Genomic DNA, 15544 nt, shown 5'->3' with positions numbered 1-15544 from the left:
ACTCAGGCCTTCTCTTTCTCATATATCTCTCCCATTCTTTCCAATATTTATATGTGTAGTCTTTAGAATTCTCTTGCCTTCTATGTGGAAAAAAAGTTTTTAGAGAGTAAAAGGCTAGTAAATTATTAGGATTACTTCTTGTATAATTATCTCTTTTAACATATGATTCCTCTGTATTCCATGATGAATGGAACATGTATACTCAACATAAGCAGAACATATGAGCATCACAAGAAATGGAGCATGGTAGTTCCATGATGAATGCAGCATTAAGACCATTTATGAGTGGGGCACGTAAGCCTACGATGAATGAAGTTTGTGTACATATAATGAAAACACAGTGTGAACTGTGCAAGTGTTGCATATGCACGCCTATCTCATGATAGACGAGTCTGTGTGTCTATGATGAATAAAGCATGTGAACCCCCCCAAAAAAGAAGGCAGAGGCAGAAGAATCAGGAGTTCAGTCATCCTTAGCTACCCAGACAGTATGAAAGAGCCCAAAATAGATGAGACACCCCCAAAGGTGTGTGAACTTATATATGCAATACAAATATATTTATTTATTCATTCCCCTTATATATCATTATATACCATGACAATACCACCAATGGAACACTGACACATCCTTAACTGATAGGAAGTCTACACAACTGTCCAGTAATTTGTCCTTAATGCCACTTTTTCCCTACAGAGGACACATCATAAGCCCCACATTTAGTTCTTTCTTTAGTAGTCTAGAACATTCTCTTCTTACTTTTTTTTCTTTTCAAGATAGAGTCTTGCTGATTAACACAGGCTTACCTCCAATTGACTATGCAGAACAGGCAGGCTTTGAACTTGGGACCCTCTGAGTCATATACATACCAGCAAAGCTAGCCTGAGCTAGCTTTCTTGTACTTGTGTTGAACAATCTGGATTTGTCTGATTTGTTACTTATAACTAGATTCAGATTTCTTTTGATTATTCTTACTATTTTCTTGAGGTGGTGGAAATCAAACTCAAACTTTCTAGGCATGTGCTAATCACTAAATAACGTCCCAGCCTGAGTCAAATGCTTATAGTGTGTGTGCATGATGTATATGTGAGTGCAAACTCCTGAGTTCTGATACCCTGCGCTTTGGATTCCTATACTAAAACAGAGTCCAAAGGCTTGCTGGCAAGCAGTCACGTTAGAGGCCTACATCTCTGGTTTTCTCTTTGTAGTGACTTTCCATGAATGTCTGGAACTGAAGCACCAAACTTATCTGTCCTTTTCAACTATCACACTCTATGAGAGACTGGTTACCACACCTTTCCTTTAAGAATTATGCCATCTGAGCTGGACGTGTGGTGGCTCGCGCCTTTAATCCCAGCACTCAGGAGGCAGAGGCAGGAGGATCGCTGTGAGTTCGAGGCCAGCCTGCTCTACAAAGCAAGTCCAGGACAGCCAAGGCTAACACAGAGAGACCCTGTCTCGAAAAACAAAAAAACAAAACAAAAAAGGAATTATGCCATCTGAAAAACAAACAAACAAACAAACAAAAAGAATTATGCCATCTGAATTGGGTGTAATAGCACGTTTAACCCCAGCACTGGAAAAGCAGATGCAGGCAGACCTCTCAGTTCAAGGTCAGCCTCATCTACAGAGCAAGTCCCAGGACAGCCAGGGCTACACAGTGAAACACCCATCCCCTCCCCAAAAAAATCATCTGGAGGCTGGAAAGATGGCTTACCAACTAAGAACATTTGCGGCTTGATCCTGAGGGCTAAAATTTGGACCTACACACAAACTGGAGACAGGGACTGGAGAGACAGCTCAGTGGTGAAGAACACTGCTGTCTTTCCCAAGGACCCAAGTTTAATTCCCAGAACCTACATGGCATCTTACAACAATTTGCAACTCCAGGTTCAGGAGATCTGACACCCTCTTCTGGTCTCTGCATGTACACATGGTACACAGACCTACATGCAGACCAAACATTCACATAAATATAACTACAATTTAAAAAAATCACCTGAAATACGTAACCACATGCAGGTGGCACAAAAATCAACATGTAAGGCTAAGATAGCTTACCTTGTGTGCCAATATAAGCATTCTTCTGCTTGTAGCCATCCATGAAACTGGCATTGATGTAATCTGTCTAATAATAAAAGGGAGACATTATTGCAAGTGTGTGCATATGCCATTTGATCTACGTGCTGGGTAAGTTCAGTTCAAGGTGTGGATACTGTCTTCCTGTCAAGCAGAAAATAAAAAGTAACAGGGCCAATTTAGCACTGGTGGGGGTTAAAATTCTGAGTTACTTTTTTTTTTTTTTTTTTTTTTTTTGGTTTTTCGAGACAGGGTTTCTCTGTGTAGCCTTGGCCATCCTGGACTCACTTTGTAGATCTGAGTTACTTTTTATTGGTAGTGAAAGGGTGTAAAGAGGAGGCAGGGGTATACTGAGTGGAAGAGTGCTTCTGTGGGCCACTTGTTTCACTTCAGCAAATGTACTAGAACAACTGGATGGATGGATGGATTGATGGATGGATGAATGCATGGAGGATGGGTGGATGGAAGAATGGATATCATACACAAAATTTAAGTAATTCCAACACTCAAGAGGCAGAGGCTGAAGGATCACTTCAAGTTACCATTGTCTACAGTGGTAAATTCTAAGCCAACAGAGCCACATGGTAAGATCCTGTCTCTCTTTTTTTAAAAAAAGATATTCATTTATTTATATGTATGCATGTTCTATCTGCATGTACACCTGCATACTGAAGAGGGCATCAGATCACATTATAGATGGTTGTGAGCCACTGTGTGGTTGCTGGAAATTGAACTCAGGACCTCTGGAAGAGTGGCAGAGGCAGGTGGATCTCTGTGAGTTGGTGGCCAACCAGGTCTACAAAGTGAGTCCAGGACAGCCAAGGCTACACAGAGAGACCCGTCTTGAGAAACCAGCAGGGGGGGGGGGGGGGGGGGGAAGAGCAGCAGACAGTGCTCTTAACCGCTGAGCCATCTCTCTAGCCCCTGTAAAATCCTCTGTTTAAAAATGAAAACTTGCCGGGTGTGGTGACACAGGCCTTTAATCCCAGAACTCAGGAGGCAGAGGCAGGTGAACTACTGTTGAGTTCGAGGCCAGCCTGGTTTACAAAGCGAGTCCAGGACAGCCAAGGCTATACAGAGAAACGTTGTCTCAAAAACAAAAACAAAAACAAAAAAGAGAATTTGGCCGGGCTTGGTGGCGCATGCCTTTAATCCGAGAAATCAGAAGACAGAGGCAGGCAGATTGCTGTGAGTTAGTTCAAGGCCATCCTGATCTACAAAAGTTGAGTCCAGGACAGCCAGGGCTGTTACACAGAGTAACTCTGTCTTGAAAATCTAAAAAAATAAAAATGAAAACTTATTAAAAAAAAAAAACCAAAAATACCTCAAAATAGAATGAATACTCAGAGAAAGATGTTAAAATAATTAAATTCTCAGAAGAAAGTAGGCTGAGTAAGCCGTAGTGGAAGAAGCCAGTAAGCAGCACTCTTCAAAATGCTTTTTACGTCAATCTTTTTTTAAAAAAATATTTATTTACTTACTTACTATTTATTTTACATATGAGTGCTCTTGCTGAATGAACACCTGCACACCAGAAGAGGACATTGGATCCCAATACAGATGGTTGTGAGCCACCATTTGTTTGCTGGGAATTGAACTCATCACCTCTGGAAGAGCAGACAGTGCTCTTAACTGCCGAGCCAACTGTCCAGCCCCTTAAGTCAGTGCTTATCATAGTAACGGAAGAGAACATACTAACACATCCCTGAAACTATAAAGGACACATAATTTTCAAAACGTAAACCTATGCTATGAATATTAGTGGCCAGAGTGCTTGCCTAGCATGCAAGAAGCCCTGGGTTCAATTCTCAGCACCACAAAAACAAACAAAAACCCAGTCTTCTACAAGCACGCATGTAACCCTAGCACTTGGCCACAGAGGCAGGAGGATCAAAGTTCAAGGCCATCCTGGGCTACATATAAAGTTTGAGGCCACACTGGCCTACATGGGACCCTGTCAATAAACAAATAAGAAATAAATAATCAAAGCTGGTGTGTTTGTCGTAAATGTTTCTGAACCAAAAATGCTGGAGAGTAAGACAGGAGGCCAGCCTGACTATATAACATCCTACTTCAAAAAAGAAAATTCAAGGGCAGGAACATAAATTTCTCTTTATTGTGAAAACAGCCTTTGGCATGATTTGTAATAATGGAACTACAAGTCAGGCAATGATCTTCCGATTAACTACAGGATGACTAGAATTATCTCCTGTTGCACTGGGATTTACACATTCGCAAATATTTGTGAATATGCTAATTCACAGACATATTCCCAATACCCGGATATACACCCAGGCACTAATCCTCAGATTTATTATAGGATGATTAGAATAATCTCCTTGAACACTGGGATTCACTCACAAATATTTCTTAAAACTTGTCAAGCACTTTTCTATACACTGGTGACAGAGCACTCAACAAAACACATAAAAACAGTTACTTTTTTGTTTGTTTGTTTGTTTTTGACTCTAGAGACCCAACTCAATCATTATACTCCACTGCTGAAAAGAATGTGGTAGGACAATTCTGGCAGGACTATGAGCGAGGAGCTTAGCTCTGTCATGAAAGAAGAAACAGCTACATAAGCACCCTGGGCAGGACTCTGAGTGCCTAAAAGAGAAGGGTCCAGAAAGTGTGACACCATGAGACACGATTTTTCTCAAAATTATCCTCAGGCAAAATAAGTGCTAATACATCAATATTTACAGTGCAAGTCATGTTAATAGATGCTCTTAATTTCCTTTACTTTGAAGGAGGAACTATAATCAATACTAATTTGTGGGGAGGGAGGAGGTGTTTGTTTATGTTTTCCATCCACATTTGTTTATTATTTGTGTGTGTGCGTGTGTGTGCGTGTCCACACATGCAAGCACTTGTGTGGCACACACATATACAAAGGTTAGATGACAACTCAAGGGAACTCACTTTTCTCCTTCTACCATGTGGTTATGGGCACTGAACTGAGGTTGTCAAGCTTGGCAGCAAATGTCTTGACCTGCTGAGCCATAACCAGCCCAGGATTTGGATGGATTTATGCTATATTTTATTTTCCTTGAGAGGGTCTTGCTATATAGCCCAGGTTGCCTGCAAACTCTTTAGTTTAAGCTTATATAGAACTTGCCACTCTCCTGCCTTAGCTCCCCCAAGCACACACCAATGTTATACGTTTACAATTACAGAGGTTAACAGAAAAAACAAATGGTGGTCAGATTTGAAAAAAAAAATAGGGTTGCCAAGATGGCTCAGCAGGTAAGGACCCTGATGCCACCTGAGTTTGGTGCCAGAACCCACCTAATAGGAAAGAAACAATTCCTGAAAGTTGACTTCTGAGCCTTCAGTGCATGCACGCGCGCATACACACACACAAACACATAACTAAATAAATGTACAAAAAGGTAGCCACACATGGTGGCACATGCCTTTAATGCCAGCACTCTAGAGAGGCAGTGGCAGAACTCTCCACATTCAAGACTAGTCTGGTCTACATAGCAAGTTTCAGGATAGCTGAAGCTACATAGTAAGATCCTGTCTCAAAGAAACAAAAACAAGGGCTGGAGAGATGGCTCAGAGGTTAAAAGCATTGGCTGCTTTTCCAGAGGTCCTGAGTTCAATTCCCAGCAACCACAGGGTTGCTCATAACCATTTAGGATAAGATCTAGTGCCCTCTTCTGGTGTACAGGCATACATGCAAGCAGAACACTGTATATGAATAAATAAATAAATCCTTTTAAAAAAATTTTATAAAAGAAAAAAGAAACATAAACAAAAAACTATTTGGCTGTCAAGATAGCACAAGGGTAACAGCCCTTGCTACAAACCCCAAGTAGGAATTCAGCCCCAGGACCTATATACTGGGAAAAAAGAACCAACTCCCAAAAGTTGTCCTCTGTCCTCCTCACAGGCACTGTGGCACATGTGCTCATGTACGGATACACAAACTATACATAACAGCCAAGCATAATGGCATATACCCTGTGTGTGTGTGTGTGTGTGTGTGTGTGTGTGTGTGTTTGTTGTTGAAAAGGGTCTCTCTACAGAGCCTTAGCTGTCCTGCAACTCACAGAGATCTGCCTGCCTCTGCCTCTTAACTGTTGCCATTAAAGACATGTGTGACCATGCCAACTGATGGCATACATTTTTAATGACAGCACACAGGAGGCAAAGACAGGCCTATCTCTTTGAGTTAAAAGCTGGGCGGGTGGTGGTGGCGGCACACACCTTTAATCCTAACACTCTGGAGGCAGAGGCCAGTGGATCTCTGAGTTTAAGGCCAACCTGGTCTACAGAGCAAATTCCAGGACGGCCAAAGCTACACAGAGAAACCATGTTTTGAAACATGCCCCCCCCCCAAAAAAAAACCCAAAAGTCAACCTGGTCTATATTGCAAGTTCCAGGCCTGGCAGGACTAGTGAGACACTATGTTAAATAAAAGAAAAAAAGAACTCATAATATATCAGACTGCTGGCATTCACAAGCAAACAAGCAAAACAAAAACCAATTTATTCTTTTCAGTATGGTTAACATGGACATTTAAGGACTATGTCTAGTCTCAGACTACTACATAACAAAGTTAGAACTCAGACTTCACCTCTCTGGCTTTAGAGTCTATCTCACTCTTCTGCAGCACAGCACTAAGCTTCACCTTGAAAGGGACTTAATTTTCCATGGTGCTGAGAAAAAAAAAAAATGGCATTTCTCTATTTACCTGAGTATGGCCACTTCGTTTTGTCAGCTTCACTCTCGTTTGGTCCAGGCAGGGTACATCTCCATATCGGTTTTTCTCCAGGTTTCCTGGAGACCTGAAGAAAATGAGAGGCAAGTTAAAGTAAGGGGAAATGTGAGAGTCAGGACCCGAGGTCATTCCCAGCTCTATGCAGAACCTCAGCACAGCCAGCACGACACAGGGCCCCTTTTCTACACACAAACGAGAAAGGAGGCTGCACCTCAGTGTTTTCTCAACACTCATTGCTTTTGCTTTGTACTATTTGATTCTGGGGGAAAAAAATAGATATATCATTGATTACAAACTAAAAACTTGGCCGGGCATGGTGGTGCACACCTGTAATCCCAGCACTCAGGAGGCAGAGGCAGGTGGATCTTCGTGAGTTCGAGGCCAGCCTGGTCTACAAAGTGAGTCCAGGACAGCCAGGACTACACAGAGAAACCCTGTCTCAAAACACTAAATCAAACCAAACAAAGAAACAAAAACCTAAAAACTTACCAAGACCATTTACATAGCTGGGTATGACAGCACTTGCCTTAAGGCCAGCACTCAGGTGGTAAAGCCAGGAGCATCAGAAGCTCACTGTCAAACTTAACCACATCCAGAGTTTGAGACCCTGTCTCAAAGGAGTAAAGTACTCTATACTTTATTATACACATGTGTATACATAATGGTATAAACAAAATGGCTGGAAACATACCATATTCATACTAGGAGCTATTTGAGTAGCTGCTTGTTAAGAAAGAGACCTGAGGGCAAGGCATGGTGGCGCACGCCTTTAATCCCAGCACTTGGGAGGCAGAGGCAGGCGGATCACTGTGAATTCAAGGCCAGCCTGGTCTACAAAGGGAGTCCAGGACAGCCAAGGCTACACAGAGGGACCCTGTCTCGAAAAACAAACAAACAACAACAAAAAAAAAAGAAAAAGAAAAAGAAAGAAAGAAAGAAAGAGACCTGAGGGTGAGGATTGGGAGTCATTTCAGCTTCATAATGAATTTTCTCATATAATAAAATGACAAATATGACAAAACAGTTACAAGTGTCAGTTCTAATCATAGCAACTGGAGGTTTTCACACCTTGTACTTTTCTGCATATAGTTTTACTTCATCTTTTTTATGTAAATTTTCACTTATTTACTTGGTCTCAGGGGGCACATATAGAAGTCAGAGAAACTGCAGAAGTTGGTTCTCTCCTTTCACTCATCAGGCCCTGGAGCTTGGCACTAGCGTGTCTATCCACAGGGCCACCTCACCGCTCCCTTTATTGGTCTTTGTTTTGTTTTGTTCTGTTCTGAGACAGGCTCTCACACTACAGTCCAGGTTGGCCTCAAACTCTTGGCAATTCTCCTGCACTCTCCCAAGTATTGGGTTTACATTCTGAGCCACTATACCTGGCTCTTTTCTACATCTTAAATTCTCCTTCGGGGCTGGAATGATAGCGTGGCAGTTAAGAACACTTAGAACTGCCTGCGATTCCAGCTCTACGGGATCGGATATCCCTCTGATGTCTGCAGGTACCTGTACACATAACACACAGAGACACACATGTACACATAAATAAAAACAAAACAAAGCAAAACTTCCCCTCATCCCATGCAAATAAGTTGATTAAAAAAAAGTTAGAAAGATGACTCAATGTGACAATTCCCCTACTCAAGAAATTAATGTAGAAGTAACTGCATCCAATGGCAAAATAAATATTTATCTAAACTTTACAATTTCTACAAAACATAATTCAAACTAGATCATAGATTAAAATTGAAATCACAAAACTCTGAGAGGGAAAAAAATCCAGAAAAGAATTGTCAGCTTTTAAGGTAAAATGCTCTTTGATTTGGGGCTGACGACGGCTCCATGGACAAGCCCAAAAACCTGTGTACAATACCAGGATCAGGCGAAAGTGCGGGGAGAGAACCCCACCACACTCACACACACATGTCGTCAAGCATGGGGTGAGGGGTTGTTTGTTTTCTTTCTATTTTTCTTTCTTTTTTCTTTGAGACAGGGTTTCTCTGTGTGGCCCTGGCTGTGAACTTCTTCTGTAGAACAGGCTGGCCTCGAACTCACAGAGATCGACCTGCCTCTTCCTCCTGAATACTGGAATACTGGTGTATGCTACCACTATCTGGCTACATTTTTTGTTTTGTTTTGTTTTGCTTTGTTTTTTGAGACAGGGTTTCTGTGTGTAGGCTTGGCTGTCCTAGACTCACTTTGTAGACCAGGCTGGCCTTGAACTCACATCGATCTGCCTGCCTCTACCTCCCGAGTTCTGGGATTAAAGGCATGCACCACCACGCCCAGCACTGGCTACATTTTTTACAGTTAAAAAATAAAATAAAGATTTGTATGTGGAAAATGATTTACAAAAATATTTATAAATAGGACTTTATAAATATTAAAATCTTTGCTTTGCAAGAAGCTTTGTTAAAAAGATGAAAAGGTAAATTTAAAAGCAATAAAAATTTAAATCCACAAACCCAATTTTTAAAAATGAATATTTTGAATTTACAAAGAATTTTCAAGTCCTGTTATTTTCCATTGTCTTTCTGTTGTTAGACAGAATCTCATATAGCCCAGGCTAGCCCAACTTGCTATGTAGTCAAGAATGCTATTGAGCTTCTGGTCCTCCTGCCTCCTGTAACGACTGGCTTACAGGCATGCACCACACCCCTCAGAACTCTAGAATCTTAATAGCTTAAAAGAAAACAAATTACAAAGTGGAGATGTACAGATGGTGTATCAGGACATGACAAGATGTTTCATATCATTATCCATTGGCAAGATGCTAAGGAAAACTACAGTGAGTCTCACAAAACACCTGTCAATACAACCAGGAAGAGTAACACCATTCAACACAAGTGAGGATGCAAAGAAATGGGGTTTCATACACTTGGTAGGAATGTACAATGACTCAGGCACTCTAAAAAACAGCTGGGCAACCTCTTGTAAAAACTGACAATTACAACAGCACACAGCAACTGCTTCCCTGGACATTTGTGCCAGAGAAGGGGAATGTATTTTTACACTAACCTAAGTACTTACTGGGTTTGAACAGTTAAATGCATTTATTGCTTTTGCAGAGGACTTAGATTTCATGCGCAGCACCCACATGATGGCTCACAACTATCCTTAACTCCAGTACTAGGAGACCAGATACTCTCTTCTGACCTCTGAAAAAATCAGGCATGCTCTTGATGTACATACATACATGCAGGCAGGCAATCATACACATAAACATATATTAATTTTTTTCAAGGGCTGGAGAGATGGCTCAGCAGTTAAGATCACTGTCTGCTTTTCCAGAGGTCCTGAGTTCAATTCCCAGCAACTACATGGTGGCTTACAACCATCTATAATGTGATGTGATGCCCTCTTCTGGACTGCAGGTATACCTGCAGACAGAGCACTGTATACATAATAATAAATAAATATTTAAAAATTTTTTTTCAAAAAGGGAAAAAAAAAAACCCAAATATATAATAACTTGTAATTAGCCAGACACTGGAAACAGTCTAGACATTCTTTAATGGGTAAATAGTTAAATAGTCTGCTATATCCATACCCTATAATACCAAGCAGAAATAAGAAGGAACTGACCATCACAATACAATATGATCGTATTTATATACCAATCCTCTAGAATGGACAAAACTACAGAAATGAACAGTAGATTCATGGTGAAAGTGTTAGAAACAGAGATGTGGACACAGGGCATAGCTGTGCATGCCTTTAATCTTTGCATTCGGGGTGGGAGGCAGAGGCAGGCAGAATCTGTGAGTTTGAGGCCAGCCTGGTCTACATAGTGAGACCCTGTCTCAAAATATCAAGAGTGAGGGAAAGGGAGAGGGAGAGAGAGAGGAAGGGGGCGGGGAGAGAGAGAGGAGGGGAGAGAAAGAGAGAGAGAGAGAGAGAGAGAGAGAGAGAGAGAGAGAGAGAGAGAGAGAGAGAAATGGGGAGGTGTCAAAAGCTAGGTATAGCCAGGCCAACAGCACAAGCCTGTAATCCCAGGACTCAGGGAGGCAGAGAGGTGTATCTCTGTGAGTTCAAGACAGCCTGCTCTACAGAATCCAGGATAGCCAACACTACACAAAGAAACCCTGTCTTGAAAAAACAAAACAACAATAACAACAGAAAAGCCAAACATACTAATTAAAAGACAGTACGGGGGATGGAGAGATGGCTCAGTAGTTAAGAGCACTTACAGACTGTTTTTCCAGAGGACCCAGGCTATATTCCTGGCACCCACTTGACTGCAAACAACACCAATCCTTGAGGATCCATTGCACTCTTCTGGCCTCTGAGGGCACACACATGGTACACAGACATAGAGGTAAAAACACCATACATATATAATAATAAAAAAATTAAATCTCAAAAAAAATTTAACGAACAGTAAGAGGGAGATATGTGGTGATAAATCTGTCTGGGTCTTGAATATGGCAACAGACACAGAAACCTACAGTACATGACAAAACTGAATAGAAACAAACAACACACACACACACACACACACACACACACACACACACTCAAGTAAAACTGGTAAAATCTGGATCAAGTCAGTGATTCAATGTCAACATCCCTGCTATGACATTATACCAATTATGAAAGACAGAAGATATAACAGATAAATTGGTAAGTCTACATGTAATCTGCCTCATTTCCTATAAACAACTCACAATATGTGAATATATAATTGTCTTATAATTCACTTTTAAAAATCTGAATTAGCAGGGCCTAGTGATGCATATCTTTAATCCTAGCCCTCAGGAGGCAGAGGTAGGTGGATCTCTGTGAGCTGAGGCCATCTTGGTCTTCAAATCAAATCCAGGACAGCCAGGGCTATTACACAAAGAAACCCTGTCTGGAAATGCCCCTACCCCAAAAGCCTGAATTAAATTTTGAAGTTTTTTTTTTAAACTATGCGCGTGAGTGTTCGCCTGCTTATGTATATATCACCATGTATGTCTGATGCCCACCAAGTACAGCGAGAACATTAGATCCCCTGAAACTAGGATCACAGTTGGAGCCACCATGTGGGTGCTGGAAACTGAACTAGGTCCTCTACAGGAGCAACATGTCCTTTTAACTGCTGAGCCATTTCTCCTGCCCCTAAAGATTTGTTTTTATTTTATTATGTGTATATATGTGTGTGTGATTATATGCCATGTGTGTATGTGTGCTTGCAGATACCAGAAGTGGGTCCTGGATCCCCTGTAGCTGCAGTTAAAAAGAGTTATAAGCTGTTACGAGCTGCCCATGTGGGTACTGGAAACTCAACTCTGATCCCTTGGAAGAACAGCAACTGCTTTTAACTGCTAATTTATTTGTCCAGATCTGGACTTTAAATAATACATATTATATTATATATTGATATATTATATTTACATATAGGTACTTGTAATTATAAATATATCACATATTGTATCTATTGCCTATGTTTATAATATATAACCATATAATCAAAAACACAAAGATATATATCTCACAGAGGGATAACACACAGACACACACACAGACACACACACAGACACACAGAGAATTGCCTCTTCTCAGTTATTAACACATTATTTTCCCTCTTCCAAAATTCTATCAAAAGCCGAGCATGATGGCACACACCTTTAATTCCAACACTAAGGAAGGAGAGGCAGAGTTCAAGGTCAGCCTGGTCTACATAGTGAAGTTCAGGACAGCTAGGGCTGTGTAGAGGGATCCTGTCTGTCTTAGCTACTTTTCTATTTCTGTGATAAAATACCATGACTGAGACAAATTATAAAATAAAGAGTCTAATTAACTGGGCTTCTGTTTTCAGAGTCAACGAAGGCGGGACAAAGGTGCAGTAGTAAAATGGCCGAGAGCGCACATCTCAAATAGCAAGCAGGAGGCAGAGACACACTGGAAACGAAACAAGTCTTCTGAACCTCAAAGCCCATTCAAACTGACACACCTCCTCAAACAGGCCACACCTCCTAACCCTTCACAAACAATTCCGCAAACTGGGCGCCAAGTCTTCAAACACAAGCCTATGGAGGTTTTTCTCAGTCCGGGAACTACACTGTCTTAAAAAAAAATTTGATGGGAATTTTGAGTAATTGTCAACTCTGATATTTACTTCACAATCCAGAATTCCAAGAGAGACATAGTTTGCTTCGTGTAGGTAGTTTTACTAGAACCTGGTTGAAGAAGAGAAGGCCAGGAGCTAATAAGAAGTCTATGGGTTCCAGGTTGTCAAGCAAGGGCTCCACAGTTCATAAAAAAGCAAGACTGAGAAGTCCTCTCATCAGACTAGATTATAAAACAGCAGCTGGTTTGAAGGGACAAGCAGACTGCGGGACTGCTGGATAAGGTTGAAGTCTGACTTCTCTGAATAGCCATTTTGAGCTCAGTCTATGAAAACGGAGTCCCTTTTTAGCAGGGTTCTCACTCAAGCTGATCTGGTAACTCCAGATTCTATAAGGGGTGTCACATAGTCCTAGAAGTCATCCCCTTCCACATAGGACAATTAAGTGCTGTTTCCTCCTTCTTATGACAGGGACCTGAGTTACATGTAAATGAGGCACTATACCACTGTATGTAGACTAAGTACCCTGGCATCCTTAGCCCCAGGGAATCAGACACATTCACCCTGAAAACCCCTCCCCACTGGCCAGGGTTTATAAATCCCTGATTCACAAGTAAAGTTTGGCTTGCTTTCTTACTCCACCACGACCATCTCAGACTCAGACCATCTCATTCTGGGAAAAGAAAGGCTCCTGAGGGACACTCTGAGCTTCCAGGACTTTACATGCCAAGCTTCCAGGACTTTCAGCCATTTGCAGATGTGAGAAACTGTCTGATCCATTGTGGCGAGACAGGTGCTGGCCTCTGGGGAAGCACCCGCCAGGCCTGGATCTCACAGAACCTGCCTTGTGGGTGTCCGCTAGCATCCCCTGCCGTGCCTGGCATGACAGCCTAACCAAAGAGCTGTGGTACTATGGTATCATCGCAGGCCTTTGGAATGCGGTGTTGCCATTGCCTTCTGGTACCGGCAATTTCACTGCCTTTTGTCTGCTTCCTGTGCTGTGGCCATGCCACGAAGGGCTGTAACACTTTTTGGTCTAGTGGAGCTCCCAAATCTCCACTGCCTAATGAGACCTGAAGTCTCACTCTGAAAGTAGCTAACTGAGCTGGGCACATGCATTTGAGGCCAGCCTGATCTACAAAGTGAGTCCAGGACAGCCAAGACTGCACAGAGAAACCTTGCAGCATTGGAGGGAAAAAAAAAAAAAAAAAAGCTAACTGTAACACCTGGTGGAAATTCATTTCCCACTTCCCCCAGAGAGGCCAGGAACTTAGCCTAGTGCCCAGGCCAGGAGCTCACCCTAAAGCACTCTAGCCACCCCTGAGTGAGAAATAGAGAAATGGGACCTCTGATCTCAAGGTCCACCCATTCTCATCTGGATGCAAGCAGCGCCTGGACTGCCCCTCTAGACATGGCCCCAAGACAATCACTGGACTTAAGGCAATAAGCACTGCAGAAGCACCTACAACAAAATCTTTTTTTTTTTTTTTTTTTTTTTTTTTTAAGTTTTTCGAGATAGGGTTTCTCTGTGTGTAGCCCTGGCTGTCCTGGAATCACTCTGTAGACCAGGCTGGCCTCAGACTCACAGCGATCCACCTGCCTATGCCTGCTGAGTGCTGGGATTAAAGGCATGTGCCAATATCACCCAGCTCATCAAAAGTATATTGTTTCCTGCTCCCAAGTTATTTCCTTGATTCCTACGGAGGAAACTGAAGACAGCAATGCACACCTGTAATTCCAGCATATGGAGGTGGAGGCAGAAATATCCCAAGCTCAAAGGCATTCTCAGCTACACGGCAAGGGTTAGGGGGCCCTGGGCGGGATGAGAACCTATGGAGCAGGAAGAGGGGAGGGGAGGGTGCCAGTGGCTATGGGGAAAGTCATGCATGGTGGGCTTTAAGAGGGGCTCAACACGTAGGAGACTGAGGCAGGAGGACCATCAGTTTAGGCTAGCCTAAGATACAAAACATGTTCAAGGACAGTGAGGGGAAAGGCGCTCTGCTTTGGAAGGAGGCTCAGTGTAAACACAGATCTTCAGCGCACAGAGAGGAAGAGGAGCTGCTGGAGAACACAGCATTTCCCCTCCTCTCTTCTTTGCTTCTTGGTGGTTTGGTTTGGTTTTTCAAGCCCTAGCTGTTCTGGAATTTGCTCTGTAGACCAGGCTGGCTTCAAACTCACAGACCCACCTTCCCCTGCTCCCCGATGCAGGTGAGCATCACTGCACCCTGCTCCTCCCGCCCCTTAATATAAACCTGCTTTTCCCTTTCTTTCCTCGTCTTTACAGTGCTGAGGATCAAACCCAAGGCCTCACTAGTTCTACACAGAGCTCAACCATGCCACTAAAGCCCTAGCTTTTCTTTTTCATTCTTTTACATTTATTGTTTATTTATTATTAATATTACTGTAGGGTGAGGGGAGAAAGAGGATACACACACGCCATAGGGCATTGTGTGCATATGTGGAAGTCAGAGGACAACTCACTTAAGTTAGCTCTCTCCTTCTACCATGTAGGTCCCAGGAATCAAACTCAGGTCACTAGGCTTGTCAGCAAGCACCTTTACCTGCTGCTGAGTCTTTTACAGTTTTGCTGTACTTATTGGATTCTTTCTCAATGCCCTCTCCTCAGTTTACTAACTTGTATTTCCCCCTTTTCACTGGCATTTTCTTACAGACCATGACTAAA

At 42.3% G+C, this 15544-nt stretch overlaps 1 protein-coding gene across 2 annotated transcripts in view; it reads right to left on the bottom strand.

The window, feature by feature from the left end:
* The window catches only part of Ptpn9 (protein tyrosine phosphatase non-receptor type 9), an 83005-nt gene that overhangs the window by 14866 nt on the left and 52595 nt on the right, over positions 1-15544 (bottom strand). For both annotated transcript variants that reach the window (XM_051156517.1, XM_051156516.1), the window contains exons 8-9: positions 6783-6876; positions 2060-2126 (exon numbers count right to left, since the gene is read on the bottom strand). In XM_051156517.1, the coding sequence (XP_051012474.1) occupies positions 2060-2126; positions 6783-6876 (161 nt within the window). The remainder of the gene's footprint in view (positions 1-2059; positions 2127-6782; positions 6877-15544) is intronic.

This window comes from Acomys russatus, chromosome 14 (assembly GCF_903995435.1).
Source record: "Acomys russatus chromosome 14, mAcoRus1.1, whole genome shotgun sequence".
NCBI lineage: Eukaryota > Metazoa > Chordata > Mammalia > Rodentia > Muridae > Acomys > Acomys russatus.
This window is presented reverse-complemented; position numbering and strand designations above follow the sequence as displayed.